Source organism: Anopheles marshallii, chromosome 3 (assembly GCF_943734725.1).
Source record: "Anopheles marshallii chromosome 3, idAnoMarsDA_429_01, whole genome shotgun sequence".
Taxonomy (NCBI): Eukaryota; Metazoa; Arthropoda; class Insecta; order Diptera; family Culicidae; genus Anopheles; species Anopheles marshallii.
In genome coordinates, this window is record NC_071327.1 from 81,279,464 (window position 1) to 81,293,005 (window position 13,542).

Below are 13,542 nucleotides of genomic sequence, written 5' to 3' on the forward strand. Positions count from 1 at the left end.
TTGCTTAAACTGCGTCTCTTTGCCTGCGATTTATCCTTGTCATAAAGGGAACGCTTATCCCATAGCACCATACACACGGGCTCGGTGTTGTGTTATCCACCTCTGCACAATAGTAAAAGGTCGTTTGCTCAATCACCTTGCCTTACCACTTTTACCTTGCCGCGGCTCATTCGACCATACGGCAAAAGCGTTTATGCGTTTCCCTTTAACGATCGACTGCTCCCATCGGAAAGAGGATCAATACACTCATGACACACACACAACGGCACACGCACATTCCACTTTTCCGCAGGGAGCAGCCCACAAACCCACACGCAAATGATCCATTTTTCATCATGATCCACCGCCGTACGGCACGAAATGGCACATTAAATAGGAAGACAAAGTAGCCCCTCAAGCAAATCTACGTATCAAAGGGCCTTAGATCCATTCGATGAGGATTTGCGTTCCTACGGTCGCACGTCATCACCTTAAATTATTGCGCCAGCCCGCTGGTATCACAATCACAGCATTATTACCGTGTGCTTGGTAATTTGCTCGCTACGCCTAGTTTGCCACTCACTCTGTGTGGATCTTGTTTTGCTGACGTACAGTAGGGAACAAATTTGAGCATGCATCGTTTTCTTTTTAACAGACCAGTTCGTATTTAGCTTCATGATCACACATATTCTTTGCCAAATCTGAAGCTCATCTACACCAGATTTCATAGCGTTCCTTCGCTATAGGAACTTTTGTGTGCCATTTGTGTGTGCTTAGTTTTGGAACCTACTGTAGCCGATGTGCCAGCAAATAATTTCCATTTACACCTGCTTCCCGCAGCCTGCTTGTAATGCGGTTTGCACCATAAAACACACGCACACACCTAGAATGCCATTTTCACTACAAACACACCACCATTGTGTACAATTTAATAAAAAAAAGCTACACACCAGAAGCTTTTCGATGCACAGAATTGCTTTCACTGCTGTCAACAGTGACCGAGCAAAAGTTTTGAAAAAAAACTGTTGGTATTCCTATCCAAGCAAACGGTTCGTATGAAAAGAAAAGAAAGAGAAAGGATTCAATGAAACGTCCGTTAATTTCTCTGCAGAACGAAAAGAAAAGAAAGAAACAAAAGCAAAAACCACTATTGGGGAAAAATGCGAAACCAAAATATCAAAACACTCTTCAGAACCAGAAAAAAAGAATAATCAGAAAAAAACAAGGAAAAGAGAAAGAAAACAACAAAACAACAAACAAGAAAAAAACTGTTAAAAATTCACACTCGTTTCCATCACGCTATCGGTAATCTGATAATATTCACTTATTACATAATCGTAGAGTGTGCGAATTTCAGGAGTATGCTAAACTGCGTAAATAATCTGGAGCCGCAAAGTATGAACTCGGGCATCGAACACGCCGCGCTGATGATCTCCGAGGAAAAGACCCAGCACGATTCACGTAAGCCATCATTTTCTTCCCTCCATTTTGTTGTATTTTTGTTGTTTGCATTTTCCGTGTCGTGTTTTCTCGTTTCCATTTTGTTACTCACGGGAGCTTTATTACGCGTCTGTATGTATGTATGTGTGCGCTTATTATGTACATGTTTGTGTGCGTGTGTGTGTGTGTGTGTGTTTGTGTCAAGGGAAAAAGAAGACATGTTTGGGAGAAAAACGGGACGGTAGAACGAATGGATGGATGGATAGTCATGCATTTACTACGTGCCACTATTAGCTTTGCCTGCGTGGATCATTCTTCTTTCACGCACCTTCGGAAAGCTCTTGTCCTGTACGCACCCGCACACATAGACAACTGTCTCCCCCACTCATCAGCCTTAACTCGCTAAAAAACCTATCTATCAATCTTCTCTCGCTACGCTTACCTTGTCTGCAATCAGCCATTATTCTGTATTTGTTTCGCTGTCGCTCTTTCTCCCTTTACGCACGCACAGTTCCCCCGCCCGTGTGCCGCATGTTGGCCAATTTTCCAAAACATACACACACGTTATCCTCACCGGTGCGCACGTTTTTTCTCCCCTTCCTTTTGTCTCCCATTTTTCCGTCGCCGGTTGCCTTGCCTGCTGGCCACCAATGTGTCTGTGTCGCATATCTCTGTCCCGGAACACATCATTACACGGCTCACTTGTGCGCACAACGTTTGGCCCATCGTTACCATCACTCACGCGCGCGGCGTCGGATCAGAGAAAAACCAACCCCGGCCATATTGTTCCCATCTTCTGGGCCGTGCCTTTTTTCCCCTTTTTTATTTCTCCTCGCGCTTATCAAAGCCGAACGTTGACGTTTCGTTCGTTTGTGGTTTCGCGCGAAGTGTATGTGTGCGTGTTATCTGTTCCTCAGCGATACGAAAGCCATAAATTTTCTTCTCAATTTTCACCTCACCGCAACCGCCACGCCCGCTATCCACCCGCCCACTCGAGATGCTCCATTAAAGCTTCATTTCAGTAAAACAACTCAACTTAATCTCATCTCACCAGCAGCACGGCAAAACCGTTGATCTTTCACGCCGTTCGGAAAATTCCCATGCCAAATGCATGGCTTAACAGTTGCCGACACCAATATGGTTCTTTCTTTTTTCTCGGAAGATTCTGGAATGCTTTTATCGTCGATTCGTGTGAAGCGGTCCACAAAATTTCCAATCTTTATTAAATTCCATTTCCAATTAGTTTGTCTTTCAGGGAAAGATCAAATTCTCTCGACACAATTAAACAAGAAACATTCCAAAAATTATGCTTCATTTTCATGCCCCAACACTCATTTTCACACGCACATTTGGGACGTTTCTAGGGTGAACGAAAAAATCACTCGCATGTATGACGTTGACATTGTCGATTATGTTACAGAATTCGTAAACTTTCTCCATCACAGAGTAGAAACATACCGTGTGTGTACTTTTTAATTTGTTTTAGCGTGGAATGAGTGAGTCCCCTCACTGTATGGTTCAACACACGAGAGAGTGTTAACACTTCCTTGTTGGTTAATGTATATAATGGGCGTTTGCCATGGGTTTTACATCCTGAATATTATTCAACATTATTTATGCTGTTGCAGTGTTTGTTTAGGATAATACATGGGATACAGTCGTAAACAAGACACTCTTGTCTTTCGATTTGCATAACTTTAGTCGTTACCTATAGACTGTTTGAAATTAATTTCACAAACTAATCTACCAAAGCAATAACTTACCATGGAGAAATACCCCTAAAAGCATGCAAATTGCAGTGCAAAAACATGTTATTAAAAACTTTTGCTTAACTTTATAGCACACCAACAACCTAGTAAGGTCTTTTTTTGGGTGGTTTTAAAGCTTTTTTCATTTTGTAGCTCATAGCTTAAAAATGCTACAGCATATGAATCCCAGGAAACTGTTTGTCAAGCCACTGGGAAGGAGAAAAAGCAAAGTTTTTCTTATATTTCCGCCACGTATTTGCGTTGTGGTTGAACAAACACTGAGCTGCCACCAATGAATGGGGAATGGGGTTCTTTTTTGCAAACTTTTAAAAAGCATTCAACAATACAAAGCACATTTACCCATGTACACACACACACACGTATACACGTACGAAAGTGTTACAAAGAAAAGCATCTTCTGGTGCTGTTTTGTCGCCGATCCTTTCCCCCCCCCATTTGCTGTATGCGTAAACACGTGTGAAATGTGTGTGTGTGTGTGTGTGTATTTATATGTGTGTGGACATGATTTTTTTTAATTTTACACCTCTCCATCCCTTCTCTTTGCCTATTTTAATCTGCTCGAGAAGAGAGAAAAAACACTTATCGTCCTCGAAAAATGTGTCCTTTCCAGTATCCTCCCCTTGCCTCATCCCGTCTTGTCGTGCTGTTGCCTTCTTTGCCCAAAAGTCTGTAAATACAACGTGTTAAATCGTGTACTTAAACGTACACCATGCGCCAACTTCAACTTTTGTTCCACTCGTTCGCGCTTTTTTTCTCTCTTCACCCGCATCACACACACACACGCCCTTTCCGCTCCCTGCAAAAACCTCCTGAAACTCAAACACCTGAACACTTATCTTTGCCGCACCCGAAACGGGATGTGTCGACCGAAGGAAAAACATGACTTTCATGTTCGTAAGTGGAAGATTTAAATCAACACTTTACCGCGACTCAACCCCTTCGTTCCCCTTGTTCCCCGTGTTGCACCGATCCATCCATTCCATTCCAGCGGCATGGAAAAACCACCCCAAACAAACGGATGGGACGTGATCGTCCTTCGCGACGCATTGCAGGGCGCGTGAAATGAAAAACGCAAACACGCTGGTACGATGCGACGGTGTGCAAAATGCTCTGATCTCAACCGCGTTGGGTTTGGCGAAAGCATGGGGGCAATTCCTCCATGCATCCTGTGCACCGCCTTGCTCTCCTCCGCTCCCATACACACCAAAAATCGAGTATGACAGCTTCAACGGGTTGTCATTTGCAGTCGCAACATTTTCATCATTTATCATCGAGCGGGAAGGCAAAGATACCCTTGGGTGAGCTTGTGTGCATGGGTCGTTGTGTCTATGTGTCTGTGTGTGTTTGTGTGTGTCTGGGAAGCGCCGCGGTCTATCTTGTGTGTGGTTTGAGCTGTGGCATACTTTCCTTCGCATTAAATCACGCCAGGGCACACCACGGCCGGCGCATCAAGCCCGGGAACGTGGATGTCTTCATAGAGGACGGGATTTTCGATGGTCTCCATGGTAGCAGCAGCGTATAGCGGTAGTGGCCAAGTTGCGGGAAAATCTCACACCTCAAAGATAGCATGAAAGGCATAATGCACAACCTCGCCCACAAGCGTGAAGAAGGATGACATATTATTTGTGAGCTCTGGCACTGTTCGTATCGTTCAACCGGGTGCCCGTCCGCATTAGTTGCATCGGAATTCTCGTCCCATCTTGTCCACAAATCGTGTTTTGCCTTCAGGGCGCACTCATCCTTTTCCTCAATTGGTTTTGGCAAGTTGGCTTTCGAGGAATGTTTGTTGTTTTGTTGCGCGTGTTTGTTTGTTTGTTGTAGACATTCTTGGTACCTTTAATGGAGCTTTGCCCATCACAGTTGATTGTTGATTGCACGCTTTTAGCTATATTTGCATTAGATCTGATAGATGCTTTCTTTATTTGTAATATATTATTCAGGCATTGTATCTTAGCTTTAGCCTAGTGAATGTCCTCAAGTCCCTCTCTCCTTGTAAATATGTTCAAATATTCTACACCAATCAAAATGCTTAACTCTGCTAATGCCAGTCAAGAATAGTCAAAGTCCCAGCGTGTTAGTTATTACGAGTGTAAATACTCATTTGCGGTTTACTGCTTGGACGTGCTTTTGGAGTGTAGTTGTTGAAGGTATGCGATTTAGCTCATAAGCCGACAATAACTGAAAAAAATCATAAAGAGACTAACAGGATTCAGAGCTTTGACCTCCAAAATCTGAAAAAACAGGAAAATGAACATGCAGCATACTTTTAGACAATTTTCGCAATGATTTAAATCATGTAATTACCCAAACAGCTATGCATACCATTTCGGAGTAATCGTTCAAACAGAAATGTGTCTGAAGTCAATTGTATACTAGTAGTAATTAAACCTTCTCGCACAAGAGCGCCTGAAGATATGCAATTGCCACCATAAAATCCCCTCTTGCTTGTATATCTTAATAGAATAATATTTTAGCTAGCGTAAAACAATTCCGGTAAATCAAATCCGTGTGACAAGATTTAAACTCTCGAGTAACAAACCCCATCCCATAAACACACGGCCCCGACAGCATGTGCTGGTGCACACCACCAAAAACAAAAACCACAGCACAGGTACAGGCTTCGCTATCGGAGCACTTTAAACTCACGCTTTTGCAGTACGGTGAGCACACATCTCACACGCTGGGAGGATCATTAACGTAGCCGATTGCTAGGACGAGGCAGCAGGTTTTTATTCCTCCCCAAGTGCCGGGCCGGCAGACTGGCGGAACACTGTTTGTGTAGTAATAATCATTCATCTTTTCGCGGAGTGTGACCAAAAAAGCCAGGCGCACCCCCATATGCAACGAAAGCCGGGCATACTGGGCAGGTGTATACGAAAAAGAAAAACGCCACCAAACACCCGCCAGCGTTGAGGTCCGCACACGTTATGCACGTTCACGGGTCATTAATGTAGCTTGTTCTCGGTGTCGTTTGAAATCGTCACTCTTCTCGTTTTTCCAACACACACACACACACAAAGGCAGAGCACTAACTGCTGAATGTGGGTGGTGGTGCAGTATATTCGCAGTTTGGTGAGTGTGGGGTGAAGCGGTGTTGAAAGGTTTCCTCTTCCAAAGCGCTTTAGAAGTTTGAAGTACCATCTGCGAGGACTCGTAATGGAAGCCGGTGTTCCTATACTCCGCTCTTAAACGCGGGAGAGATGCAGAGGAACATTAAACATTTTTTTTATTTTTTGGACAGAAGTTGGAAAAAAGGGCCACGAATAGGTTTTCCCCCCGGTCCCGAACAATACTGAAACGACCCAACGAGATAAGCACACATCCGCTTCCCAGAATTTGCCCAGGTGTAACGATAGGACAGTAGGATACAGCTGTACGCTTCGTTCGAGCGAATGGAGGGTTAAGCGTGCCTTAGTTTATAATCGAATCAAAAACACATTCCCAAACTTGGCTTGGCTTTTAAGCGTGCGTAGCGTTTAGCGAAATTTATAGTAGCATTAACATCATTAAGTCACCCACCAGTACCAACCTGAACCATTGGCGCGGAAGCGTTGAACCTCTACGAAAAGATAGAGACGATCTAGCCGAACCCCATCTGCTCACCTCGACACCATTTGCACCAGCGCTCACAGCGGCCATTGGGTCGCCACATTCCTAGTGCTTAGTGCTCTCGTAACTGCTCTTCACTTAACTTCACTTCACATCTATCTCACGACTCATACTCGCGCTCCAACGGGGTTTGGTCCGCATCATAGATCCTAGCGTAAAGCTGAGCCAGCACCAGTCACCGTACAGATAAAGCTGCTTGTAGCCTTCTGACCGCACCACCGCGACACCGGCGGCCTCTCTCAATGCTGATCTAGTTGTTCCAAAAGCGTTACCTCCCTAGCGGGTGAAGGGAAAAAAACACCCACACCTTCGTTACTAACACCACTGACGGTTCGTAAAACTGCTCAACTACTGCTGGAGCTACTCACCAAACGCTCAAATCACGCGAGTGTGTGTGTGTGCTTACCGCATGGACAGCAGACGTCCGATGCTAGGCCCCCGTTGAGTAGTTCCCTGCTTATCTTTCTGCCCACGCTCGCTCACTGTGCGATAACACCAGTACTGTACATCGATCGCACAAGCCACCGAAAGCGCCACCTTTTTTCCGATCTTACTCAACCACGTTTCCCTGATCGTTCGGACGAACGCGCCTCCATCATTCATCCTCTCATCGCTCGGTGTAACGCTAGTGTTTGGGTCGGCGACACTGGATGGCGAGATGGGCCCGTACCCGCTGAGTGATCACAACCTGCTCGATCCATCCTCCAAGACGATGGACGGCGAGATGGGTCCGTACCCGCTGAGCGACCACAGTAACCTGCTCGGCCCGACGTCCAAGTACGTCGGTGTCGGGCTCGGCTACACGGTACCCTCGGCCGGTTACGGCGGTGTGCCGATGAACTACGGCACCACGACGGCCGGTACGGTTGGCCAAACGGTCGCCATCAGCACCAACTGCTCACCGATGCCACTGCGGCGCACGAACAGACAAAGTGGCCGCGGAACGACGACAGCGGCGGCCGCACACGGGAACGCCGCGTACGGCTATCAGGCTGGCCCGGCCTCGGCAGGAATTCCGGTACGGGACAGCTTCCGGCGCCACTCCGCACATGGACGGATCGTGTGTACAGGTACAGCCTTCTGAGTATACTTATTTCCAGTACACTGAGCTGTTAGACACTCTACTTTCTCACTCCAAAAGCGATGGTTTTGTGGCATTCGATGGCCGAAGCTCAGATAGAGAGTTACCGATCCCCTGATATAAACCCACAACAGATCACTTTGACTTTGACAGCTACCCTTAGCATCCAATGGCTACTTATACAAGTGTGAAGAGAATAACTTTAGACATCGCGAGTTTCTTACGCTAGTTTCCACACAATTCCATCAAATTTCTGAAGGTCCCTTTTTCGTCTGCAAGCAACATTAATTTGTTCAACCGCTCTCGACTAAATCTTTTTCTCTTTCTCTCTTCCTCTCTCTCTCTCTCTCTCTCTCTCTCTCTCTCTTTCTTTCACTCGCACACCACGGGTTTTCTTTCTTTCTATCTCTTTCTTTTCTTGCTTTCCTTCAGGTCCCTAGTGTGACACGTTTCCGTTGCCGTACTCTTCCTATCCACCACAAACGAGCTAGACTTTGGATACTGGCCTCGGCGGTTTTTTTCTGTCGTTCCGTACGATTCAGGGCACACCACCGTGGTCTAAGCTATCTCGTACACGCAGTGTTCCGCTGTTTCGTTCTCTGCATGCCATTTATTGTTCGAGGTCCCCGACCATTGTTCAGGTATTTTGCTTTTGAGTAACCAATCGATATCATTTGCTCGTTACTGACTCTCCGGGGCTGTGTGTAACTGACCAGGCTGCCCTGCAGAGTTTCTTCACTTGAGAACGGTTTCCGTAGAGGTTCGTGTATGCGTGTGTGTGTATGTATGTGCGTATGGTTCTGTGTACTTCCTGTGTTACTATTTGCGCGTGTCCTGCCCCTTTAAACGGTATGCAGCGTGACGTTATTTTCCCGTCCCCAAGCAGGTAGCATGACGGTCTCTTAAAGCAAACCGAACAGCGAATGCCACGACACCATCCTTGGCGAGGTTGTTGTTAAAGTTTGTGTACGCGAAACGTAAACCGTTGTAACGATGGGCATCGCATTTCGACGGTGATTACATCACACCAAAGAACCAAGAACCGTTCCTCGGGTGTACCGTACTGACGGCAAGTTGTCCCCTTGTGTGTCGTGTACTTGGGAAATACATGCCGCTTTGTCCGTTTGACAGCGCTCCTCCACAAAAAATCCAAATTACGACTCCTGGAGGTGATGCCCAACAGCGTGTATGTCTTGTTGTTTCGAGAACTAGAAGATGTTTGTTCTGTTTTTTTCTCGATCTGATCTTGAAACTGAAACCTTGTCCCCAACACCACCCAACACCAGTACACACCACACCAGGTAGGAGAATCAGATTGAACCACTCGCCACTGTCAACCTTTACGATGGCGGTGTAATCTAATAAGAATCTAAAAACAATCACATAAACCAACGTGAGTAGGGCTGGACGACCCGAGCAACGGAAACCTTATCGGGAAAGCATAATCCTCCGAAGAAACGTAATTAGGCATTCCCAATTAGGGACGATAAGGCATGAGGACGCGTTGCTTTCCACCGACGCGAGACGCAGTAAAGCGATACGATCTAATCACTTCAAATTAAATAATCAAAAACCGATTCCACTGCCGATAAATCGAGCCCCGATAAATTTACAGCCTCCAATCACTTCCCCTCGGTCCTTATGGGGTCCCATTAAGGGGGAATTGAAGCGATGAGATCTTCAGAATGAATATTTTCCACTGGATAGAAAATGCAAATTAAGGTTACCCGTGACTTTTAGGTGCTCTGTCCGGATTCCAACGACAAGATAATTGTTGCATGTAGTGCTTATTCGGAGCAAAATTTCCACAATAATCACCAAAGAGACAATAATTTTAGACGAGTTGCTAAATAAATCACTTATCATAAGCTTTTTGTGTTGTTAATTGCATACTTCGAGGCGGTTACCACGATACGCTCATCTCAAACTTTTCAGAGATCCAGTACTATAACCGGCCCATAAAGTAGAAATTAAACCACCACATGCAACAGGCACTCGTCGTTTAAATAACGATCCGATTTACTCGCTACCGGGCCGTATCGGTAATCACTCCGATAGAATGTAAATTGGGATGATTTTAAATTTCAAAGTGCCACATTACCCCGGGAGATAAATGGCCGAAAACTTCGCATATGAGTGACTTCCTTCTGCTATCTGTATCTCGTTAGGCTCAGCATCACCGTTGATCCACCGTTGTTTTTATTTTATTAAGTTCAATATATTTTATGCTCTCAGCATGTGGCGGTACCCGGTACCTCCCATTGCCCGATCGATGGCCACAGGCTAATCGTGGCCTCGCCACCAAAAGTGTCCCCGAGCGCTATCGATACATAAATATATTTTGTGCTAAAATTTATGTGCAATTTATTCATACACATTTACATTATCCCCGTGCCGGGTGGATGTGTGTGTTGGGTGTGTTTGTGGTAGGCATAATTTTACGCCCCAATCCTCGCCCGCTTGTGCTGGGAAAGATAACAAGGGCGACACTGTATGTGCCAAGCTGAGGTCAAGGACGAAAGGCCACACGTTGGGGGAGGGAAGGGGAAGGGCCAACCATGAAATAGAACGAGAGCGGTCGTAATGTTTCATGCATAATAAATTGGCTGCAGCATAATACACCCGAGCCACGAGGCCGCGCGATGCGAGCGTGCGAGCAAAAATGAATGATGGAAATTTGGAAACACACGGAAAAGGCTTCCCTCCACCGCCGGTGCACGGGGTGTGGCGCGCTAAATATGATAAAATTCAATCTCAACTCGTGGCACACAGCCACACAGCGTGGTGCCGCTGGTTGCTGCTGATAGAAGAAAATATATAAATTTTAATGAGAAGTTAACTTTCGCGACTAAGACAAACTGTGATTGGAAAAGATGCAAAACCAGAAGAAGTGGTGAATAGAAATAGCACATAGATAGGAAATACTGCTGAAAAACTGAAAGAAATGTCGAATAATAGCATCAACATCCCCAATGTTGAAAAGCAGATGAAAACGGTTCATTTAGTACAAAGATGCAATATTCAGAGTTAGTAAGTACACGAGAAAAATACAATACGAAAATGAGTCTTAAGTGACAATTTAATAACTAAACAACAATGATGTAAAGTAGAATTGCTATCCTTTTATTAATAAATCCTTCAAGCTATAAACAAAGTCACAGTAAATAATTCGTACCATTCTTGCATACTTTACTGCCGTAGCTTATGAATGCGCCACAAGCTATGCAATTCGCATTACATAAATATCTTTACTTCGACTTTGTTCATAGCTTCTCTTCGAACCCAACCACATGGACATAAGTAATCAAACCATCGAACAGGAACTACATGTTAAAGCTTGCAACATGCATGATCGTAGCAGTTGGGAACAATGTGAAAACTTATTAACTATTCCTGTTTAGCTCTTTGTCTGTTTCATACATTTTACATTGACCTTCTTATCGTCATTATTCCTTCATCAGTAGGATGATGTTACATTGCATGCCCGTTTTTTAACAACTTCTCTTCGATTTTTCCACTTTTAACTTCTCTATTCTGCTGTTCTTTAAGGAATGCATTTATTCTATTTAGCCTCTGTTTTCATTGTTCTCTACTTTGTTGTATGAGACGAGCTAGCGGCGATTTTACGTTCAGCTACCGATTTACATAGTGCGAATGCGTATTGTTCTTCCAAACTAGCTACAAGATATTGTCATCCATTCTCATATCGTATGATAAATCCTACCTGACTACCTTCCTCCCACCCTCCGTCATTCCATCGGAACCTTGCTCCTTTATCCTGCCGGCCATTTCGCTTCCCGCTCGCCGACGTTGCCGGATCTTCCGGACCCGACCATGTTTAACCGTTCGATTGACCCGCTGTTTGTTCTCTTACACCTCAGCCGCATCCGAGCGTTGTTCCGACGGCGCAAGAAATACTCAAAATCGAACTGCCACCTGTGCGCCCCATCACCGTCATCAGCAGCAAGTACCTGTCTGCCAGAACACAGGGCCTTGACTGAAGAGCACCGCCTTGACTCCTAATAGCTCGTTCGACCCGTCGGTTCCACCCGGGGACGCGACGCTGAGCGACGGTGGCGGCGACCCGAGTTCGCCGATGCTGGGCTGCGACCATCGCTGCCCGCTCGGCAGCACGGTTAGCCTGCACACGCTGGCCGGCACCGGTCGACGATCCGTTGCGGAGCGTCACGGCGGCCTCAGCCACAGTCGCATCAGTCTCCGGAGCGAAACGACCGGCAGTAGCAGCTACGGGGGTGCTGCCGGTGCCGCATCGAGTGGTGGCCATCATCACCACCACCACCACCACCATCATGCGCACCATGCGCACCGTGGCCACAGCCATCGGCGCCAGTCGGCGTCGCAGCAGTCGCCCCGGTGCACGCACCATCGGCAGCATCAGTCGTCCGAGCACCATCACCATCACCAGGAGGATACAGGCGGTGAGGAGGAAACAGAGCTAGTGCGACGAAGTCAGCAGGAGGAGGAAGAGGAGGAGGAGGAGGAAGAGGTGGCCGGAACGACGGCGACCATCTGTACCGAGGACGAGCGGCACGCTGGTGACAGCGCATCGACGATGTACGCCGAGAACTGTCACTGCAGCCGGGGCAATCTCGCCACGACGGATGACGACGATGAGATCCAACAGTACTTCGTGGTCGATCAGCCTCCGCCGCAGCAACAGCAGCAGTACACACCGCAGCCGATGTCCTCTCTCCAGCGGAACCTTTCGCGGCGTCCTTCCGTGTCAAGTTCGCATCGTAGCGCACGAAGCACACCCCGATCACGCCGCGTAACGACACCGCTCAGTGGTGGTAGCTGTTGCTCCCATCACTCCCATCACTCACAGCCAGTCCCGGTGGGATCATCGGCCGGTCCCTACGGCACCGTTGCGCATGGTCCGCAATCACCTACCGCTCTCAGTCGACGGACGCTACCCGACAGCGGTGGTTCCAATGCGACCATCTCGAACTTCAACATCAATCCGGCACGGTTCCAGTGTAGTTACTACACGGCGGATGAGAGTGAGAACTCGTACTGCTCGATTAGTGGCGAAAACATTCGCCAGATTCAAGCGCAGACCGCCATTCAGCACCAGCTGGATCGAGAGGAGCAGAGACAGCGTTTACAGCCACTGCCACTTTCTGGCCCGGGTGTCCCGGTAGGCGAGGGGCACATCAACGACAACGATAGCCAGCAGGACATCGCGAGTCTTAACGAGTCTCTGCTCTCAACCGTGGGCTCGACGTCCAGTGATCAACCGGGTGGTTCGACGACGACCACCACCAGTACGACCACCTCCACGACTCAGCGTCAACTGCAGCAGGTCCACGGTGCGCCGAAGAGCGCCTTCAGTCAGCTCGTCCTAACGCCTTCGAAGATCACCATCGAGAATATCGGACAGCTGTCGGAGATCGGTACCGCAAACTACGAGTTCGACGATCTGGACATCAACATCCCGGAGATCTTCCAGTCGCCCTCGAAGATCAAGTGGAGCTTCCTGGCGAACTTGGACGAGAGCAAGTCCAACAAGTCGCGCATCAGTTCCGTATCGTCGCTGGTGGATGCTGGCAGTAGTACTCGAGGTCGTAGCGGTACCGAATCCGGCGGCGCGGACGTCAGTGAGACGGCGAGCGACAATGAGTACAGCCCGAACCGTATCCGGCG

General features: G+C 47.2%; 1 protein-coding gene across 3 annotated transcripts in view; it reads left to right on the forward strand.

The window, feature by feature from the left end:
* Positions 1-11,987, forward strand: part of LOC128711721 (glucose transporter type 1) — a 57,076-nt gene extending 45,089 nt beyond the window's left edge. For 2 of the 3 annotated variants that reach the window (XM_053806605.1, XM_053806604.1), the window contains exons 15-17: positions 1,337-1,440; positions 7,427-7,867; positions 11,760-11,987. In XM_053806605.1, coding sequence (XP_053662580.1) covers positions 1,337-1,440; positions 7,427-7,867; positions 11,760-11,875 — 661 coding nt within the window. In that variant the 3' untranslated portion in view covers positions 11,876-11,987. The remainder of the gene's footprint in view (positions 1-1,336; positions 1,441-7,426; positions 7,868-11,759) is intronic. The other variant, XM_053806606.1, reaches the window with a different exon arrangement.
* The last annotated feature ends 1,555 nt before the right edge of the window (positions 11,988-13,542 follow it).